Source organism: Haemorhous mexicanus, chromosome 12 (assembly GCF_027477595.1).
Source record: "Haemorhous mexicanus isolate bHaeMex1 chromosome 12, bHaeMex1.pri, whole genome shotgun sequence".
NCBI classification, from domain to species: domain Eukaryota; kingdom Metazoa; phylum Chordata; class Aves; order Passeriformes; family Fringillidae; genus Haemorhous; species Haemorhous mexicanus.
Window position 1 is genome coordinate 15959224 of NC_082352.1, and position 22936 is coordinate 15982159.

General features: G+C 43.5%; 1 protein-coding gene and 1 long non-coding RNA gene across 2 annotated transcripts; one reads left to right on the plus strand and one right to left on the minus strand.

Annotated features, from left to right (window-relative positions):
- The first annotated feature begins 63 nt into the window (after positions 1 to 63).
- Positions 64 to 13239, plus strand: LOC132332744 (uncharacterized). Its single transcript, XR_009487980.1, has 2 exons — positions 64 to 393; positions 7940 to 13239. It is a non-coding gene; the product is annotated as an uncharacterized LOC132332744 (long non-coding RNA).
- Positions 632 to 22451, minus strand: NUTF2 (nuclear transport factor 2). The gene is made up of 5 exons (XM_059857324.1): positions 22355 to 22451; positions 13790 to 13914; positions 11801 to 11872; positions 7671 to 7769; positions 632 to 1207 (listed from the first exon to the last, which is right to left on the minus strand). Exons 2-5 carry the CDS (start codon positions 13886 to 13888, stop codon positions 1094 to 1096), a joined length of 384 nt encoding a protein of 127 aa, XP_059713307.1. The 5' UTR covers positions 13889 to 13914; positions 22355 to 22451; the 3' UTR covers positions 632 to 1093.
- Between the last annotated feature and the right edge of the window lie 485 nt (positions 22452 to 22936).

Sequence of the window (22936 nt, forward strand, 5' to 3'; positions counted from 1 at the left end):
GAAACCGCCGCCCGAACGGAGCGTTCCCGGCGCGGCGGGGGCGGAGCCGGGAGCGGCGGGGCCGGGCCGGGCAGCGCGGTCCGGGGCTCCCCCGCCGACCCCATCCACCCCCGCCACCGGTAGGCTGGGGACAGCCGCCCTGGGCAGCCCCGCACACACCGGCTCCCGCCGAACCCGAGGAGGCTGCACACGCAGCACAGCGCGGGACCTGAGCAGAGCTGCAGGCACCAACTCCTGGAGGGCGGCACGGGAGCCACGCCCTGTGTTCGCCGGTGAAGAACACACAGGTGTCCTGTTTGGCTTTGAAAGGGCGCGGAGACTGACTGCAGGCTACCACCACTGTTGTCATCCTCCTGTACTATGTGGGGAATTTGCATCGGTAAGATACAACAGGTGAGAACTAAGCTGTTCATATTAAAAATTGAGCCAGAAAGCTTTATTACAAAAGCTGCTGAGAAGGAGAGGAAAAGGTGAATGGAGGAGGGCAGACCTGCCCTGCACTCACTGCTAAAACTGTCAAGAATCGTTCAGCTCGAGTTCCAACTCTGCAAGCATTTCCCCACCAGACAGTCTACCCCCAGCCAGCACTATCACACACACTCCACAGCCAACTCATAAAAATAATTTAAACTTTTAAGAAAATCTCTGTTTTATTGTGTAACGTAGCATTGAAACATCTGAACAAATCAATAACTGGGCTGTACAGGCTGCTGTTCTTTCATTTCTTTGGGTTATAGAGCATCTTGTCAGTACATAAACAACAACCTTTTGCATTATAAATTCTTTCCGAGGCATGCTGGTACAACACAAATTTCTCTTATCAAATGCAGCTAAGTCTAACTTCCAAACATCATGCACAAGAAACTCATCTAGTGACAATGTAAACTCAGCAGAAGGGCAGGTCACAAGTCTTGCTTGCTCACGCTCTGCAGTGCTGCAAGTTTGTGTATGATATTTGGAATGTTCCGTGAGTGTGAATAATACCAGTTAAGAGGAGAGGAGGAAAACGGAAAAAAAAAAAAAAAAAAGAAAAAAATAAAAGAAAAAAAAATAAAAGAAAAAAAAAATGCCCGGGTGCCTCGGGATGGGCTGCTCAGCCGAAGTTGTGCAGTGCTAGCCTGAACATGTCATTGGTGCAAACCCAGGCATCGTTGATGTTCTTTAATAGAAATATCTGGTGGAATCCCATGATAGGATCTTCATCAGCCTGTAGAAAGAGAGGGGGGGAAAAGGTTCAAAACACTCATTTTTTTGAAAAACTTATTCCAAAATTCATGATGAGGTAACTTCAAGCTAACATTAACAGTGACACTACATGCTGTAAGATGTGCAGTACCCCAGGAGACACCAATTCCACCAGAGGGTCTGTTCTGAGGGGCTTTGCAGACAAACACCCAGGGTCCAGAGACAAGGAAATCCTGCAACAGCATCTGAAGTTGGGGTTTTGTGGAAGACTTGCTGACATGTCACTCACCACACTGATGGAGCATGCCTGCCTCAGTGTGGAATCACAAATCCCTTGCCCAGGAATTAAGCTAAAAAGAAAGTGGTTCAATTTTTTAACTGCTAAACTTTGGGTTGATGGCAGAAGGGAGTTTCAGGGAGTTTCTGTAGAGGTTGGTATCAACACTTTGCCTGCATGACCCAGGTGATCTGGGCTTTGAAAACCTTGCCAGAGCAGGTGCAGCTGGCCAGAAACACAGTACTTCCCACTCCAGTGTCCAGCAACAGCTGGAAGGGAGCAGAGCATTCACTACAGCTGTGACAATATGTTCTAAGCACAGGGAATGGCTGCAGCAGTGCCTCCACTCCTGCCTGACAATATGTCTGGGTATTTACAATATTACTACAAAAGCAGGAAAGACTATTAGAGGGAGACTAGTACTCCCACCTAATTTTATTTACCCATCTTCTCAGAGACATTGTGCAGGAATTAAATCCTCAAAAAAACAGAAATGATTCCCAAATCAATCAGTTGGAAATCACACAACAGGATTTAATCTGAAGAGCACACAGGACCAACTACAAAACAGTCTTCTGATGGTGGCTGTCATGTGTTCAGTTCAGCATTTTTGGAGGATTTTAAGCTTTATTTTTTCAACACATAACTATTCAGCTTCAGAAAAGGGAGGAAATTTACAAAAATGAGGCTTGAAAAGCAGCAGCCAGAGCAGCTGATGAAAGAGGCTGTCAAAGCAGTGAACGTTCACTGGCAATGGCCTGCTGCTGTTCACTGAGAAGTGAAAAGTCTGAAGAGCAAAGCAGACTACAGAACAAACAAAAAAAGAAACTTTACTTTAAAAAAGTATTCATGGACTGTGAAACAAGTCAGCTTTGAGGACCAACTTGCAAAGGACATCAGTTATATCACAGAACAGCAAGTGTGCCAGAATGCTGGTGGCATCAGGTGCATGGAAAGGAAGTGTTCACATCCAAAAAGCAGAGCAAGGATTTCACAGTGACAACTGCCTGGGAAGTTAAGTGGTGTACATGAAGTGCAGTCTCAGTAACTGTGTGCTAATTCACAGAGTAAACCAAAGTAGGCCCTAGACTGGCCCCTCATGAAAGTGATACTGAAATAAGAATAGATATTTATTTATTAAACCAGCTGAGAGCTCTAAAGCTATCAAGGCAAGCACAGGGTTAGCAGTTGTTAGGAAAGAACAAAGAACCAAAACCCAGAAGCAAATGCATAAATAGGCAAAGAGAACCCACATATCAAATCCTGCATGCATTTCTTATAAGTTAAAAAAATAAAATGCTACAATAAAGTCATAAAAGGACAAGAAAAATGATCCCGCTACAGGATGGTTTCCTACTGAAGAAAGTAAATTGAGTACAACTTTTCAGCTTGCAAAAACATAATGAGAATGGGGAGAACAAGCAAGACAAATTACTGTAAAACCAGGAAGAAGAAAGTGAATGAGGAAACTACTACAGCCAGAAATGACTGAATGAGAGAAAAATCCTTAAAGCAAGACAAGTGCCAGCAGTCACTGTCCAGCAGACAAACAGGGCAGCTTGTCCCTCACACCTGCTTAGCACGAGGCAGAGGCTCCCTAGGAAGGAGCCCAGTGTGAACAGCAGCAATTCTGCTGGGCTAGACCAGCCATCCATCTCGTGTGTTAGCACACATGACAGCAGTCATGGCAATTATTTCAAAGGAAGGGTTATCCCCACTACACATGCCCAGAAGAGAGGCTCACTTATCTGAGCTGTAGAGGTGGCCTGTACACTGAAGCCTGTGCCTTTTCCAGCTTCTCCTGGGTATTCAAAGAAACCCAGCCCAGGAGAGCCTCACCCCTGCTTGGGAGTTGGCAGGTTCTCAACTCCCAGTTGCCCTTTGTGTTGCACCAAATTTGAGCTTGTCATTATTGACATGAGTATGCTTTAAAATATACCTCTGGAAAAAAAACTACCATCTCCAGACAAGCTTTAGTGTAGGTCTCTTTGATTTCTGGTAAGCCTAGGTAGATTCTAGTAAGAGCACTTCAGCTCTTGATGCTTAAGGAGAATTTCCTCCTTTCTTAAGAAATTCAGGGCTGAACACATGAAGAAAGATTAAAAGAGAATGCTCCCCAAAACATTTAGTGTGGTACAGACAGCAAATTCCCAAAATAAAGTGACACATTATTATTTTCTTTATTCCTTTTATGTTATCCCTTCATAGCATAGAGGAGCAGTATACTTTAAAAACAAGGAAAATCCCAGACTATATTCAAGGTGAAGTATATACTTTATAGTCCACTCCCCAATTCTGACTATGTAATATTAGCACATAGCAAAGGCTCACAGATTAATGACTCAAGATGCCATATAAAACACAGACTAATCCTATTCCATTTTAGTTTAGATCTTCATCACAGCTCAGATAACACTACTGAAACTCTCTATCTTTACTTTTCACTTCAAATTCAGGCATATTCAACTCAGTATTTGCTTCCACATGTGAGCCCAGGCTCAAAACACAAGGGGCTTTAGTCTTCCTATAAAACTTTCCTTTGTGCAGTTCAAATTCTTCCATGACATCACTGAATTAAAACAAAAATTAAACAAGTCCCAGAAACAGACTGAAAGAATCCTCTGATTTCGAGGCCAGCCTTTTGCTCAGCATGAGCACAGACTACAGCAGCTCTGCATCACAGAACCACTGAACAGGCTGAGTTGGTCCACAGGAGGGACCTTTAGAGATCATTGAATCCAATCCTCCTGTCCTGGGCAGGGACATCTTTCACTGCATCAGCCACAGCCTTGTCTAGCAGAGTCTTCAAGTTCTCATAGAACAGATGTTTCACAAGGTGTCCAGGCACCACTTCCCAGGGTTTCACTCTTCTCATGAAAATCTTCCCTTGTGTCCCATCTGTACATTCCAAGTTGTGGTTTCTAACCACTGTCCCTTGTTACACTGTCTGGCACAACTGAGAAGAGTTTGCTGTCAGGCTGTTGGAAGTACTCAATTACTGACATTTCAAGCAGATGCCATAAGCCACCTCCTCTCCCAGCTCCACAGGCTCTTCATCACCCACAATCTTGGCAGCTTTTTGACCTTTCAGTTTTTCTACATCCTTTCTGACCTGGAGGCTCAAAAGGAAGTCCTCAGCTCACAGAGCAGTGAGTCATGTCAGAGTTTGAGATGCAACACTGCTTTGCATTTCAGGTTTAGCTACACAACTTTCCTCCTCTTGTCTGGTCAGAGAGAGTTTTACTTCTTCACCAGCACCCCCAGCAATTATTGATTGAACTACAGGGTTGCAACAACCCTTTCCTTTGAGGTAAGGATAATTACTTGAGACTGCAGGTTCTTTCAGATGTTAAGCCTTATTTAACAGGCTTTAAGCAGTGCTTGAAGTGTTCAGCATGCATTACAAAAATACCCAGTGATTTTAATTGCAAATTTCCTTTTCCTTTTAAGACTAGGAAACACTGCATAACAATTAGTTATTCACAATTAATTCTGCATGATCACTTCAAAAAAATCACACTCTGGGGAAAGCCACAGATCTGCCACATGGCTCTGAGAACACACAAGCCACAGCCATGCTTCTCAGCCGAGCTCAAGGGACAGAAGGGCGAGAAGAGAGCACTCCTTACTCAACCAGGACAGCGAGGACTGGAAGACAGGGAAGGCAGAGGGTTAAACGTTGTGGAGGGCTAGCCTGAAGACTTCGTTGGTGCACACCCAGGCACCTTGAAAATTTTTCAACAAAAAGGTTTGGTGGAAGCCTAGAACTTGGTCATCATCTGCCTGAGCATGACAGGAGAAATACATTACTAGGTGAAGCACACTGAAGATACTGGGTGACATTCTGGATGAACATTGGCAAAGCAGGGTCACACCAAAAGGAATTAATTCCTAAAGGCTTAAACTGATGCTCACTCTTCCAAGTTGAAGCAAGCAAGCAGCACTCAGTCAAGGAACAGCAATAAAAACCAATATGATTAGAATAAGTGGATGTATATTTATTATACCTCTACAAAAGGATAACCCCTCCCAAACATTTAATACCTGTCAGCATCCTTTAAAGAGGATCTTTGAAAGCAATCACTGCACTGCTTTAGCCAGCCAGTTAGATCCCTGCCAGTGGCAGTCACTACTTAGGTGCTCTGTTACTCTGCAGCATCTTCTCAAAGAAGCTGTTGTGCCCCAGCCCCTCAGTGCAGGTGATTATTCTGCTGCAAAAGGTTGTTTTTTTAAAAAATTAATTTATAGTTCATACTGGTATATTAGCATGCTACTGGTGGTCTTGGAAGTGCCCTTCCTTGTGCAAAATTCTCTTAGTTCTCCTTGAGAGCAATATATGCAGGCTGAGCGGCCACATCACTAAGAAGGCAGCTTTAAATAAAGTGAGTATGCAGCTCCACGTTTGCCTGTTATAGTGTTCCCTGCTCGACTGGAGCTACATGTGAGCCACTTGTTAAAATGCACCACCTGCACCCAGTTGTTCTCAGTTACTGTATTGTACACAGAGCAGCACTGAGATGCAGTAGAATGGCTGTCAACATGTGTGAATTGGCAGGAGAGAAAAGCATTCACTACATATGATAGCCAGGCTCATTCATGCCACAGACTGTGCCTGATATTTCATTTGTCCACCTCTATAAATATCACACAGGGCAGAAGCAAGCATGAAGTTAAGGTTTTAAGTTGACTTTGACTTTCTGGACACTTGTTCCATGAGAAGCAGCATTCATGGGATTAAAATGTGATTTTTAAAGCTAAGGTTTGAGACACATAAATGTGAAGAGTGGAAAAACCTTTCCTCACTTACTAAAAATTCACAAGCAAGTTGGATTTGATCATGACCACAGGCATATTTTGTGGACACCCAAGAGCAAGGCTGAGGAGATCAGCACATCTGTCCTGTAATTCAGTGCTTTCCATGGTCACGTGTGGCTGCTTTTCCACAGTGTGTGTGCAGGTGGGACTGAGCAACAAAAAAGCTGGAATCCAACTTGCAGCTAGGAAGCAGGAGCAACTTTAATGAGAGCCAAAGCTGCCTCTGTTAGGTTTAGCAGTGGATGCATTACACTGGTCACTGCTCTTCTCAGCTGCCCAGCCCAAAACAAAGAGAACAGCTTAGCAAGCAGATTCAAACATTGACTCCTATGTCTGCTTAGTAAACAGTACAGTGTCAGTGGAAGTTTGAATGCTCTGATAGTAGAAGTGCCATCAAGTTAGCAGGAAAAGGAAATCTAAACAGCAATTTTAAAACAAACTGGGTGCAGGTAACTCTAAAGACGGGACAGCATTAGAGGCCTGACTTCACAGCATGGCTGGACCAAATGAGCTCTGATAACTTTAACTACTGCTATGTAATTTTACATTTTTTAAACTACCACCACCCACTGTGAGCAAGTTCTGCCTGCAGCTGATTTTATGTATAGACTATTTTTTGCAAATTCCAGGACAATGTCTTTCATTCATAAGCAGCTTCATGAATTTACAAGTCTGTGGCCCTGGTATATTGGCAGACTGGGTAAGTTTGCACAGTTCAGTAGTATCACTCACACAGCAATATGGTCATACTAAGCCTGAAAAATAATCTGATTCTTCACAAGAAGCAGCTGTTTCAACAATAAGTGTTTGATCTCAGAGGCAACATTCCCATTGCTGAATCAGTTTTGATTACAGAGGTACAGGACTGTATCAACACCAGGATTGTATTCTTGTGTCCTGTGACAGTAAAAAAAAAAGTATGGACTCACCCAAGGGTGGTCAGTTAACAAAATGAAATCTGCTAAATCAGAGCTCAATGCAAATATTACATCAAGGAGGATATTAAACTAGATGTGCTTCAATTGTCCAAGAACAGTGTGACAATGCTTTTAAATGCAACAGAGGACACCAAAACCTTACTGCATCAGGGTAAGGGAAATACTGATGCCTCTAGAACCCACATAGTATTTGTCTGCACAGTAAAATACACAATACTTTGCTTGGCAGCACATGACTGTCAAATTACAGGTGGTTTACCTAGAACTAGGTATCTGAAGGAAGGAGCATTTCTTGACAGTCTTGAACAGCAGAGGAGCAATATCCCAATGCAAGCTTATCCCCGTTCCTTCCCCACCCATGAAAGCATTTAAATGTATTCAGAAATCAGATTATTTAGAATCCTGCAAAAATCGAAGACATAAGCACTCATTAACCTGTAATGGAAAGGGTTTACCTTAAGCTGTCCCACTACCATACTGAGTATACAGCTATCAGGTGTAGGTTGGTGGTCTTGTGCTGTGATGCTGTGTTGTATTTTTTGGAAAGGGAGGCTCTGCAATGAAAAGAAATCAAAATAAGGAAATGTAAAGTAATGGAATTATTTAACTTACAAAACAAAGATTGAGCAAATCCAACATTATGAAGTGTTAGACTATAGTGGCAGTACTGCACAGAGAACTATTGCAAATGAGGGCACTACTCATGTGGGGTAAATTTTCACAGGTATGTTTTTCAAGCACCAAAAGAGGAAATAATGTCACCATACACAGTAAATGCTATCTTCTCCTACTCTAACTGCACTGCCTGAAGGGTTTCAGATCATCTGTAAGCTCAAAGTTCTTATGATGAAGGAACAAATCTCTGCTCTGAACTGTGTTATCATCTAATACTTGATGTTTACCAGACAACTCCTAATTTGCTTCTTTGTTAAAGTGGCTATGAATGGAAAGGAAAAGTGGATGAAATCTTCAAGACTTGAAATCCACATATCCACTCTTGTCCTTCTAAATTCCTTTGACACTCAGTAGCCAATGTCAGTATGTCTGGAGGTGTGTGTGCAAGGAAGACACTGAGAAACACCCGGCATTGGAGAGTAATTCCTGTCTTTCAACTTTGACCACATTCACATTCCAACACGGACAATTCCAACCAGTGAACGTGAAACACCTGGGAGATCAGAGTCCTGTCACACAAATGCAATTTTGGGACTGTTCTCCCAAAAGCTGCATTATTGCTAGGTGCCTTAGTGGCAGTTCAGCATGGATGGAGCTCTAGGTGACCATGTGGCAGATACCCAAAGTCCAGGAACTGCACAGGACAGCAGCACGTGGCCATTCAAACCTCAGGTGGCACTTGGATGCCTTTGGTGCATTTGGAAACAGGCTGAAACAGATCCAAATGCATACTCCAACAAGTCTTGCATTTCCCTCTAGTGGAAGGAGCCTCAAAGACTTCCTAGAAGGCCTAGGTAGAGACACAAGTCCTGCTGTCAGGGATATGAAGCAGTCTTGGCTCTACAAGCCTAAAGCTCTAGGAAGATAAATCCATGGATAACAGAACACAGAAACGGTGGAAGGATCGGGACCTGAGGATGCAATGAAGTGTAGGGAGCAGCCCCCTAATTAGAGGGACATTATTCAAGACCACCCTTTAATAAAGACTGTGGTGTTTCCTCTCGGCTGGGAGTGCAATCCCAACCAACTCAAAGTGCAAAGTGAACCAAGTGCTTTGCAGTACGGAATAGACATTTGGTAGCAACGCAAATCCAGAGCCTTCTTTTCTGAATGACCAGCAGACTGTTTTCCAGGGTCACCATCCTGAACTTGAATGTGCAAAATGCCCACACAGCCTGCTCAAGCATAGGCTGGGAAGTTCCTTTGACAAAAGGGTACTCCAAAGCCTAGTCCCACCTCAGCACAAGAGCTTCTTGTTGAACAAGCCCTGCAAAAAGATTCTCTTGAAAAGGCAGAGGGATGAAGGGGAATGAATGCAATTCATTCCAGGGAGGAAGGAAAGGCTTTGGAATCAAGAGCTCTGCAAAATGATAACAAGGAGGCTGGGTAAGACAGTGGCTGTTTCAAATACCTGATTCCACAGGACAAGAGGAAATGGCCTCAAGCTACATCAGAGGAGGTTCAGGTTGGACATCAGGAAAAATTTCTTGACTGAAAAGTTTAAGCATTGTAATGGGCTGCCCAGGGAAGTGGTGGAATCAGCATTCCTGGAAGTTTTCAAGAAACAACTGGACATGGCACTTAGTGCTATGGTTTAGTTAACAAGGTGGTGTTCAGTCAAAGGTTCAACTTGATCTTGGACAACTTTTCCAGCCTTAAAGACTCTATGATTGTCCTCTTCAGAGGAAAGGACCCCAGATAGCTGGCCAGCCTAGTGAGCTGCTCATGTGATGCACTGGGAGAAATCCCACTGGAAAGAGTAGGAGTGTAGGTGACAGAAAAGATCACTGATTTTTAGGATAGGATAGGCAGAGGCTACCTCAAAAGGATAGCTACTTATAGACATGCATCTGTACTGGAGTGAAGGATTTTGTGGTAGGAAAAGTACAATAAAAGTGTCTAAAAAGCATGAAGCCACACAACAAGCAAGGTTTTTACCATCCTCTGACATTAGAAATTGACTGATCTTTCACTATGAAAACTATGGAATCTCCTTGAAGTCAGGTAAGAGAAATTAGGCAAGAATAAATTGAGTAGCATAAACACTGCTGGCAGCAAGAATACTTATCTCAGCTTCCTCCTTGGTCCAGTATGTTCATAGAACTACGTAATTATTATCTCAAATGCTTAGTGTAAATCAGGCTGCCCCTAATTAGCACAGGCACTCTATGTTAAACAAGTCCAGCACCAATTAGGACAGAAGGAACAAGCGTCAACTCCCACGCTGTAGCAAGGTACAGATGTGCTGGGCTTGCAGTGCAATGCCCATACAACCTTGCCCTACTATATTAGATTGAAAAGGTGCCATACCATTGCTGTCACACAGCAAAGAATTTGATCTAAAAGAAAATGCCACCTCTTTGTGCTTACATCAGTTCACCAGCCAGGCACTGAAGGACACAAGACCACAAAAGTGTGAAAGAATTTCAGTGTCAAACTTTCAGGGCTGTGCTGAACTGACTAAGCAGCTCCAGAAGCAGAGTAGGTGAGCACATAAAGCTGACATAGCAATGGGAGCCCAGGCAGCTCAGTGCTGACAGAGGAATGCTGAGCGACATTAGAGTCACTGTAAGCTGATACAGCCCATAACGAGCCACGGCAGTGGAAGGGCACAGAGTAACTTCAGTGCATTTCCTCCTTACTTTAAGCAGATGGATACAAGCCAGAAAAATTTTCCCTAAAGCAGAGTAGTGTGTCTTCACTCACCAATTCCGACTGCAGCAGGCACAAAAATCCAGAAAGTCCACCTTGCACCAGTGACAGGGAAGGTAAAGATGAGCTGTGTCACAGTGGGAAAGGGGCTGGATCTGCACTGGGCTGAATCCAAGGCAGCAATCAGACACTGGCCAAGCAAATGCTTGGCTGGTTGGGTATCTAAGTGGCTGCAAGCCCAAAAGTCTAAAGAACACTGAGTACACAAACAAGCAACCCTGGAGCTTGGGTAGCTCCTCACCTACGAGCAAGCAGTTGCTGCTGTTTCTGAGATGTGCAGCCTTCTCAAAGGCAACACAGGTACCTAAAGCACAGACCTGAGGGCAAACCTCAGTCTTTACAGTTAAAGATGCCTTAGGCAAAAGAAGCAATTCCAAAACACAGGAGCAGTAGCTGTGCAATAAGCCAAGTGTCAAGTTACAATTACTTTTCTTCTCAATGTGTAATAAAAATGTCTGAAATGCCATACTCAGAGCAGACTGTCTGGTGGCCTAAAAAGCATGTCCTCTGCATATCTCGCAAAAGAAACAAACTTTCTAGTCTCATGACAGCTTGCAAGTACCCCCAGTTTTATAACAGAACCATGGGCTGACACAGGAAGATAAAAATTCTTTTAGTTTAAACGAACATAGAATTCCAGTGTCTTCTCACTTGCTGAAGGGGAAACACATTTCAAAGTCCTGAACCATACCTGCTCACATCTGAACTGCTGACAAATCTGCATTGAGGATAAGTCAGCTTCTCCACTATAGAACTTATTTGCAGTTTATGTATCAGAAAACAAGTTGTTCCTTGCTGTAATGTGTCTAGCCTTTATCACAGACAGATCCAAGTAACAGGATTGCTATTGCTTCTTCCTTGGCATGCCTTAAAAGAGCAAAGGCACCTTTCACTCCTCTAGATCAGAGGCAGCTTATGCATTAGACCTTTTAAAAAAAATAAATCAATAATGTCAAATACAATTGCAGTCACAAAATAACCTTGCAAACTGTGGAGTCAATTAACATTCCAACATTAGAGCCATCAGTAGAATAACCCACTGGACAGCAGTAATTCATAACATTTCTTGAAGACATAAGCTGGAAGCACAAGTTCAAGATTTTTGAACTGCTTAAGTCTAACTCAACTTTTCAGAAGCAATTATCTTCTAATCTTCCTAACTGTTTCCCCAAACATTCAGTAAGGATTACAGACTTACAGTGAGTTTTTCAACAATGGCTGCTTTGCCCTGGAACTGCTGTCCTTCCCACGTAAGGCATGATGCATCAATCTGGGGGAAAAAGAAAAATGTCAAACTTAGGTAGCCCTTAAGCAACCCTGATAAGAGACTTTATGTATTTAGCAGAAATCTTCAGAATCCAGGTATTTGAAAACTACCTCAAAGAGACATAGAAAGAAACCAGCAAAATCAATTGAAGAACTTTGGAACAATCAACTAAAAATTAAGTAGAACACATTGCATTTACATAAGTCTACCAGCAAAAAGAATTCCTGCCTTTGGATAAAAGTCAGCTTTCAGAAAAAAAATCTAAAGGATAAAAAAAATTCAAAATTTTGCAGACAAAGTCAAGCATGTGGAAAAATATATAAAGAAAACTGACAACATGGGTTACACCACCTGGGTAGTGCTTCAACTCACCCACCTCAAGCAATTCAAAAGTGACTGGCCAGATCCCTACCTGAACTAGATGACAAAAGTCTTAATTGACTTGGATTACACCACTAAAGATAAACTGAATCTTGTGGTGGAAGTAGTGATACAGAAATACAAACCAAATCTAAGCTCCCTGCTGCATTCCTGCATGCTATAATATTTGTTTGCTCCCCCAGGGTCTCTGAAGGGAAAAAGCTCATCATTAAAAGCCCATTTCTACAGAATCCCCCCAAAATTCTACAAATTGTGACCTTGGTGCATTTCAGCCATACAAAACAGGGTGTTTTCTCCACAGTTCAGGAGCTGCACAAAACAACACACATCAGTGACCTGCATAATAGTTCTCCCAGTTATATGTGCATAGGACTCTTCATTGAATGATGAAGGCAGAAAAACCCTCAAGGTGAAAAAAGCCAGGAGTTCACTGTGTGGAAGGGCTTAAATCCAGGAACTTAAATTAGTCTGTACTCAACACCACTTTGAACGTACTTGGTAATAAAATACAAACTACTAAGAGCCTCCATACTTAGTGCTGTGGTTGGAACACAAACTGCTTGGTTTTCTTTCTCTCTAGGCTCTGTGCACAACTTCTTGGGCAAAGTCAACCAACAATCTGGCAGGTAGCAAGTACACAAAAATCCCAAGAGCAAATGGTATCATGCTGCTGGATACTGCTGAGGTATAAGGAGGGGTGTCAGAGGGTATTGAACCATTTAGATCCTCAAGAGCTTGCTGACACTTCAGCTCATCTAGCAGATGAAAAACCAGCCAGAAAAACAGGATATGCTGCTAGAAGACTTGTCAGCCTTGAACCTCTTGCTGCAACTCCTCAGCCACCCAGCAGCATTCCTCACCATCAGCAATCAACTCCACACACAGAGCACTTTGCGTGCTCTGGAGGAATCTTCCCCCAAAACTAAAAACTGATGTTCCTTGGGTTTGTTAATTACAGTTTTTAATTCTGGTATCCAAGTCTTCTTCACCCAATAAGAAACAAAAATAAAAACCTAATGTTTGAGGAAATTTAAACTAAATCTACATTCATTTAACATGTTATTCTACATATTTAAAATGGGTTTAAAACTGTAAATCTATTTTAATGTTCAGAGGATTAATATAGTAGAGGTCCAAGAAACATCTGCAAGAACTGCTAAACACAGGGTAGGGCTTAAATTACATCCCACTTCAAGAGGGATCCAAGCAAATCCATGCCTGTAAATTAATGGCAAACTAAGAATGTTAGCTTTTACAGAGCACTTCATCACAGGATTATCATCAAACACCTCCAAAACAAATCACTGCCTCCAGCTAAACAGGGCTTTTGTGAATCTGTCTATAAGGCAAACAAAGCTCCAAAGAGAAGTGAGACATAAAAGAAAAGCAATAAATAAAAGTGAGTGTGATTGCACTGACAGGCATTCTGGAGTCAGGATAAAGCCCACTGTCCCACCCTGTGTATTCTCACACATCAAACCAGGGAATTCCAGACAGATAATGGGACAGAGTCCCAGCTCCCCTTCTGTGGATACTTACATATATTGCTCCTAACTGAGTCCTGTCTGCATCAAAAAGCTGGTAGTAATGTTGTACAAAGCTGGATCCAATCTGCTCCCAGATAGGCTTGTCTCCCATTCTGAATCCTCAACCAGAGCCAGTGACTACAAAACAAGCAAACAAAATCATCAGAAAGACCACAGGAATAAGTGAAACACTTGGCTTGTGCATTAGCATCAAGAAACACAGATCCTCTCAACTGGCCTGAATTTTTCTTTGGGATAAGTAGGACAAACTCACCTCTGTATCCTAGACTTGTAAATAAAAGTCTTGGATACTGAATGGTTTAATTTCTAATTATTGGTTTGTAGTGCTATTTCAGTGTGAGGTCACATCTCATGTACAAAAGTGGAGAACAAGAACAAAACCAAGTGTTACCACCTCATCTTCACATATTTCAGAAGTTACACCATCTGAACAAGCTGGCAAGTGCTCACTGTTTCAACTTGATCTCATTTACTGTAAACAACTGACCTGTTAACACAGATTGTCTGCAAGTGGCTTACACCAAATGTATTTAGCTCCTCAGGTATTTCACCATCTACAGGCCATTCTAAGAGTGTCCTGTCAATGGCACACAACAAGAATTAATTCACTAGCTCATTGTTCAACACAAGCTTACTGCCCATCCTCTTCTGTCAATGAGGCTGAAGTAGACTCCATATTTATCTTTGAACCTGTGATGACTTCAAGATACAAACCATGATTTCTCATAGTGGTGAGAATCTGCAGTTCCTAGTGAAGGTGCTGAAGGCATCCCACACTTCTGAACACAAGTCCCTCTATTCCAGAAGGGTTAAGCATAGAGCATTCACAGCAGTCTAAACAGATGGCTGTATCACATTGCATTTTTCAAGAAAGCAAATTAATTTTTATTTATCCTGATCTCTCTCTGAAAGTCTGAAGAATTTTGCTAAAATTCAAAACACAAAAATGCTGCACTCGAACCCCACTAACATTATATTTTAAGACCTGAGTTCACTTCAAGCAAACTATACTTGCTTAACATCTAGATCTGTCAGCCACTAGTCCCTCTTCTCAGTACCTGTCCAGGAACCTTGGAGTAACAGGTTTAAATTGCACTGCAAGCCTAGAAAGGTATGAAATTCTGTTTTAGGACACAGGACATAATAGTTATTTTGGTTTCCTTTAGCTGTCAATTACTCACACACCTGTATAAGATTTAACAAATTCCTAAGAGAACATATTCCCAAGACTTCCACAGAGGGTACTCGAAGGCCCAGCTTTCTGTGCGCAGTTGGACAAGAAAACTCGTTTCATGTTTTAGGCCTCTGAGATTTACTCATACAAATGGGAACTGAAATGGGTTCAGACTCTAGGTTGGAAGTATTAAGGTCATACAGATTTGGCCAGACTTACAGAAGAGCAAATCTCTTTTGTCAGATCAATGGCCTAACAGCAGGTAGCATCTGTGTTTTCAGGGTGGTAAATTCAACTACCAAGAACAACTGCTGCACAGCTTTAAACATCCTTATTTCACAATCAGACACCTAGGCAGTATAGTCAACATCAAAGTCACCAATCCTGCACACTAACAAAAAAATTCAAAGTCTTGTTGCCACATCACTATTGTTTCAACTGCTCCAAAGAGATCTACAGTCTGGAGTTAGTCACCATCATGAGCTCTCCACTGATACTTGCAGTACATACCTCAGTCTGGAGGAGTTTACCCAGTGTGGCCACTCCTCTGGGAAAACACATGGCAAATTAAAAAATCACCCAAGTACAATAGATTAAAAAAAAACAAAACAAAACCAGCCCCACACTCACCTCCTAAACAACTTAAAACTAGTTCTTTCCAAGTGAAAAGGTTGTATTGATTGCACATCCATAATTGCTGCATACCAGCCTAACCTGGAATTGATCCAGAAATCAAATAACTTCAGCCTGTATTAGGGGATTTTATGTTGAAGAAAAACCACCCTAAAACCATGGCACCAACTCCCTGGAAACTCTACTGAGTGATGCCCACCCTGCTGAAAGGTAGGACTCATGTCATATTTGGAAACCAGAAGAAGCAGGACTTAAGTCTGATGCCTGGAGTTTGCATTCCAGACCTGTGAGTACCTAATTTGGGATGGCTGCAGTGGAGCCAACAATCAGCACAGGTGAAAAACACCTTGGTTCACTTTGTATGGATCAAGCATCAATTCCAACACATGAAGTTACATCACTGTCAGATATTCCTAAACATTTAAGGGCAAATCTAGTTGACAGTATTGATGCTCAGCAGTCACACATCTAACACTGAACTGAAGTCAAGGACAAAAAATAGCCACCAGCTTATTCTTCTGAAGCTAAAGCAAGGTAGCTGTTGCCATTTTAAACTTCCCCACACACAAGATGTGCATTCACCCTTACAGCTCCCTGTACCATCACACAAACCCAAGATCAAGCTGTATGCCAGCACAGCACCTCATTTAGTCCCTCAAGGCACAACAGCCTCACTCAAGCACCAGATGCCTTCTGTTCAATCCTGAACATGTGAGAAAGCCTTAAAGACTGTAAGGAACGAAGGAATTCTTATTTTAAATATGGAAAGTAGAATTATCATTTCTAGATCTAAAAATTAGTATGTTAGCTTGCTATCTCCTCCTAAAAAAAGTATTTGTGTTTTGAACAGTAAAATACTATTAAATAAATAAAATAAAAACCAGAATAAATTTGACCAATTATAGCGTTGATTTTTTCAGAAATAAGAAAAAGCTAAAAAAAAAAAAAAAAAAAAAAAAGTGGTTGAAATTCATGATCCTTGACTAATTTCTTTTGTTTGCTACAACCTTACTCTCTTTCCTGTGCCATTCATATATGGTTTTGCTGAACACTCATTCTTCCTGGAAAGGTTCATTTTCCTTTTCTGATTTGTCACCTTTTCCTCCATGCTGTCTTGTGTTTTCTGCCTGTCATTACAGATGTAAGAAGCTTAGAGATGTACCTAAAGAAAGAACAAGACGATCTGTGTCATCAAGCCCAGTCCCTTTCAGTGAGACACAACCCATGTAAGATTGTATTGATACACTTATCAGTGCAGTATTTTAATGATATAAATATAATATGAAAGGCTTTAAGATCTATTGCAAACCTATGAGGAAAGCATGGGTTCTGATGTTGTCCAACACTAGGGCAACACAGGGGTGCCTCAGCGCCATCCAGCCAAATCCAGCCATGGTTCACTCAAATCTGTCCATGGCTACAGAAACAAGAACATCCACTTAATATAATGGCAGATAAAAGAAGTTTCAATAAACTAGAAAGCTCCTAAGATGTTGCTTAAAAAGGACATGTGTTCTTTTAAAGGCACCTGCTGAAAGTTACTATTGTAAGTGCATTACTGGATATTCCACCTTAATTCCCCATGGAAAAGGAGATAATTTCCTTTAGCTAATTAATTTCCTTGCCTTTGTCACTTCAAACCAAGCCTACCTCCTCACATCCACTTAAGGACATCGTGGTCTATTTGATTAACAGCTTCTTCACAAGGCACAGCTGTAAAGCTGAGCTACCAGCACATAGTGTAATACTTAATTCACATTATTCACACTATTTCTTGGACTCTGCTCATACTAGAGAATTTATCCCCACCCCAAATACTACCCAGCAGTCAGTGCTGAAGCAGAAACCCAATACAGGGCACAAAAGTTGCAGCTCCCAGCAACTCTCTTCAACAGGTATATATATGCTGACAATGCTGAACTGAAGGGCTTCTCTGCAGGGGCCTTCTGCAGTGACATCAAAATAAAACTCTCCAATACCTTTGCCAGGCTGCACACTGACATGTCAAGAGTAAATCCCATCCCTCTGCACATCTTTCATGACAATCCCTACACATCTCATCCTACAAGGTACCAGGGCATCCCTGGTGATTGCTTTGCATCCATCTGCTTTGGCACGTGGCAGACTGCACCAGGAGCAGGACAAGCTGCAGGACCCAGTGTGCAGCAGCACTGAAGAGAAAGGTGCACCCATAAGACAGAGAAGACCTAGAAGAGAGCAGAGCCACCACATGGGCCCTGAGTGACCTTGAGTAAAACTAGGGTTACACGGCCTCAGGCAGACTTTTGTCCACAAAATCCAAAAATAAAGAATCTTTTCCATTGCTTGTCCCAGCTTTGGTGTCTCTGTCTATACTCACCCCTCTTCCATCCCTCCTGCCTTAGGTCTGGGTGTGAGATTAGCACAAGCAGACCAACACTGCCCATAACTCCTCAGAGGAGCACAGTCCTCAAGAGACTCATTTTCTGCCACCTGCATGAAACCTCCTCCTACTGTTTCCTTCCCAAGCTACAAAACACATGATTCTCTGTCAGTTTGCTGCAGCACAAAGTCCAACTTTCTGCTCAGGCAGCACCACCAGCACTACTCAGAGGGGTAGCTTGAGGAAAAGTCACTTTTTTACTTGGAAAAACAAGACTAGTAAAGAGATTGCCTTCTCTGAAACACATAAGTGCCAGTGACATTTGGAGCAGGTGAGCTACTGTCACAGCTCTGCAGTATGGAGAAAGACCAAAAAGTTGCTTCAGCCAGCAGTTAGGTTCTACCACATTATCCAACTTGAACACATGTAAGGTTGCTGCTATCAATTGAAAAAATTAAATCATTCTGAATTGGAGCAAGGTAGGCCTGTGATTCTAAAAGAATATGACATTTTCTGAAAAAGTAAACAGAAAGTAGCATGAGCAATAGTAAAATAACAGAGGTGGTCTGCCAGGGATTGCCACATTTAAAAAGCAAGCTGTATTCAAAGAATCAATGAACAACCACCACAGGCACAGAAGGTCTGTGAAGTCTTTCTGGTCTGCAAAACACTAAGAAAAAACCCACTGAATTTAAAGAGGAAAAACTTCAAACCAATACATTCTAATGTTAGTGGAGAAAATTGCTTTCTATTATCCAGTTATGACTATATTTATTCCACAAGTAATCTCAGCATAAATAAACTATGCTCCCAGAATAATGAAGCCAGCCAAACACCATCAAAGTTACTCTCTCTCTTAAGATTGAATTCAAGCTTGTTTTCTGGAAGATCTGAGAATCAGTGCAACAAATTAGCACCAACACCACCCTTAAATCTGTGCTGCTGGTCCAGTGACATGTGAATCCACAGCAAACATGGTTCTGACCATCAGTTGCTGCATCCTTCACTACTGATTAACAGAAGCAAATAAGGACAGTGAAAGCACTCTCAGCTTTTTCAGTTCCTGATACTCTTGCAATTTTTACCACACAGGTATTTTAGATCACTTAGATTAGAGAGTCAGCAGTCTTTAGACTGGTAAGTAAAGTAACGCAGGCAACAATTTCAGGCTATTTTTCCTTCAATTGCTTTTCTTCTGCCACTAAAACTTGCAAAGACAGGAGTGTCTCCAGTGTGCACTTTCTAGGAACACAATGCAACCAGCATCACAGGACCAGTTCATCTTCTTTCTATTCAACTCCACCAACAACCACTTGATAACAGATCATCCTCCTTTAACAAAGGATCCACTCCCAACAGAGAAACTATGCAAATTATCCCAGAATGCACGTTTGCAAGGGACCTCCTCCAGTCAAAGCAGGAGGACAAACCTGTTCCACGGCCTGACTGCCCTCATACAAAGGGCAGCTGTCCCCTGTCCTACCTGAATCCCATCTGTTCCAGTCAAAGCCTTGCGTCCTGCCCTGCCATGAGGTACCCTGAGAAAAGCCTGGCTCCATTCTCCTGATAATGGCCTGACAGAGACTGGAGGCTGGGATTAAGCTCTACTCAAGCCTTCCATAGACTAAACAAGCCCAGGCCAGGCAGAGTGCCCAGTAACACAGGGATGCAGAAACACTGGAACTTACTGAGGGGCATCATGCCTCATCAGCCATTTATCCTCAACACACTGCAGCTCTGTCTGGTAAATGCCAATTCAGCAGTCAACCTTTCTCATTTGAAAACCTTCAACATTTCCAGTTGAGGAACAAATTTATGCATTCAGAGACTGAAGGAAAGAAGTGTTTCTCTGACGTATTTCACAATTATCTCCACAGCAGTTGACTGATCCACAGAGGAGAACCCTCTGTGAACTACAGCTCAAGGCCAATCAGAAACCATTGACTTCTGAGACCTCCACCAAGTAATTGCCATGGACTGCTTGGTGAAAGAAATGACATTATCCTAAATATGCTTTTAGAGCTAAAAATAATTAAGTCTAGATATGTGAACAGCGAAAGGATGGAAAGGGAGAACAGAATGGGGAAGATGACAAGGTCCAGACTATTTCCTTTTGGGAAATACATTTACTTTCCCCTTCTTGTCTTTTTATTCCTCTACTCCAACTTTGTTAAAACAAATTAATGAGGGAATTATGCCAACCTGAACTACATCTTTTTTTGTTAGAAATGCCAGCAAGTGTAAGGCCACTAGTACACAAAGCAGCTCAGGAAGACTCTGGGAAAGCTTTCACTGTGCCTGCAGCTCAATGCTCATCCCATCTGCAACCTGACAACCCAAGAGAGCCACACAGAGTCAGTCAGGATGATTTTCAAATATACAGACATATATTACACATAACTGCAGAGGGGAACATAATGTTTTGTTGTTAAGCAAAACCTAGAATGCTACACAACTGCCTTTTTTTTCCAGAATATTCTTCATGCAAGCTAAAAACTGAATTCAAGTTTGCAAGGCTGAAGCTACATTTCCTTTCCCCAAAATGAATACAGGACTGCCCAGATTAAAAAAAAAAAAAAAAAACAAAAACGGGAGGCACTGGGGAACTGGAGGGGAGAACTGCAACACCCTGGTTTTCTTTACCTTATAGACACAGTAACAAAATACTGAATGGCCAAACTTGCCACAATATCTATAAGTTTCAAAACAACCAAAAAGAATCATACTTGCAATGTTACCAGCTATCAGTACATGTTGCAATTCCTTAACTAATCACACTCTACACTTTCACTAACTAAATGATCCTCTTATTAAGAGGGCAAAAGAAATCCCAGCAGAGAGAACTGCAGAAAGTTGTTACCACTGGCCTTTTTTCTAAGGACCTGAACAAACACAGATGTTAGGCAAATATATTTCAAATCATCAAACAAGTAACTTGCAACCTTTTAGGCAAATAATAATTAGGGGCCCAGTGGGAAAATAGTTAAATTGTCCAAAAGTGAGCCAAAACATAATCTCACTTTAAATGAGATCAGGCATTTCACTATATACAGAAATTTTGGTATTTCTAGATGAAGGTCTGTGAAATGCCTTTTGTTTTGCTGCTCCTAAAAGAAAATGTAAAGTCACTACACACAAATACAGAAGTCACTGCTTGAACACAACTTTTCAAGAAGGCAAAAGAATATTAACTTGAAAGGGCACCTGATTAAGGAATCAGAATTCACTTTCAAGCAACGTTTCTGCAACCAATTCCTACTGAAGCATTTACCTGGGCTTTTTTGTTCCCAGTTCAATACAGTATGTCCAGCTCTAAGATATATTTACACTGGAAATTACGGACTTGAAATGAGCTGAATTATTATTTCAGACTGCCTCAGACAGGAAGCTCAATTTGAATTGCAAGAAGAGGCTTTTGGGGATTTAAATGTCTTCAGAAAGCTATCTCACATGAACTGAATGTAACACACTCGTTGCTATTCCACACCTTTGCGGGTTTTGATTGTTCTCAAAGCTGAAAAGTGACAACAGCCAGAGAAGGCAAAAAAATTTCTTTCTTGCACATCATACTTGAAAATGGCAACCCAGTGTAAAAACTACATGGTTGCAGCAGATCACTGAGAACATGAACTTCACTCCAAGGAAGCATGAACCTTTCACGTTCATTGTGACAAAGTGACTCAACCATGTCAGGTAACTTCAGTCCTCTCACAACCTTCTGGTAAGACACAGAACAGCAAGAACATTAAAACAGAGTACACCTTCTGCCCTGCACAAACCATCTCCTCGCAGCTCCCGGTTCACCGCCTTTAACCCTCCTCCCTGCGATACCGAGCCCTGGCAAAGCAAGACCGAAGCACGGACGGGCACCAGGCCGAGAAGCCTCGGTGCCTCTGAGGGCAGCGCCGGGCACAGCACGCCCGGGGAGGGCCGGGCGCTGCCGGCGGGGCGAGGCGAGCACAGCCCGCACCCCCCATTGTGCCCCGGCCCCTCCGGAGCGATCTGCCCCGAGCCTGCGGGCCGAGCTCGCCCCTGCGAGGCCCCTCGCTCCCCCCGGGCCGCCCACCCCCCTCAGCCCACCCGTCGGCCCACCCCCACGCGGGCCCCGCCAGTCGCGGGCACGGCCGGCGATGGCTCTGCTCCCGCCGCCACCGCCCCTCCGGGACCGCGCTGCCGGCGCCTCAAAGACGGGGAAGGTCAGGGCGGCTCTGCTCGGCGGCTCCCGCCCAGCCCGGCCCGCGGCAGCCGGCAGCGCCCCGCGGCGGGGATGGGGCTGGGCCACGGGGCCGCGAGGGGCGAGCGCGGGATGTGGCGGTGCCGCGCGCCGGCCCGCGGGCGGTGCCGGTCCCGGTCCCGCTGCCACTCCCGGTCGCGCCCCCCTCACTCACCCGCGGCTCCCACTATGGCGGCGGCAGCGGCCCCGTGCGCGGCGCGAGCCCCCTCAGCCTCCCTCGCCCGCGCTTCTGCCCCGCCCCACTCCGCCCGGCCCCGCGGAATGCCGGGACAGCGAGTCACACCAGCCGCCGGACGCGCACTAAGAAGGGCGAGTGGAACTACAACTCCCGACAAGTCCCGCGCCGTACCCCGCGGTGGCTCATTTGAATGAGGGAAGGGGCCCGCGCGCCGCTGGCCCCGCGGCGGGGCCCCGGAGCATTGTGGGATCGTGGGGGAGCGTAGTCGAGCCGGCCCCTGTGCCTGGGGAGTGAGGGGGTCGGGGTTGTCCCCCTTTGGGGAGAGGATTGTCCCCTTTGGGACAGGACTTTATCCGTTTGGGACAGGGTTGTCCCCGTTTGGGACAGGGTTGTACCCTCTGGGCCAGGGCAGGACCTGAGGCCCTGAGTGGGGACGTGGGTGGTCCCAGCCGCAGCATTGCAGGTCCTGAAGTTAATTTTAGTTCCCCCCATAAGAGCTATACAGTGACGATTTTTTAAGAAATTACTTGACTTGATTGCAGTGAAGTCAGCAAAGAA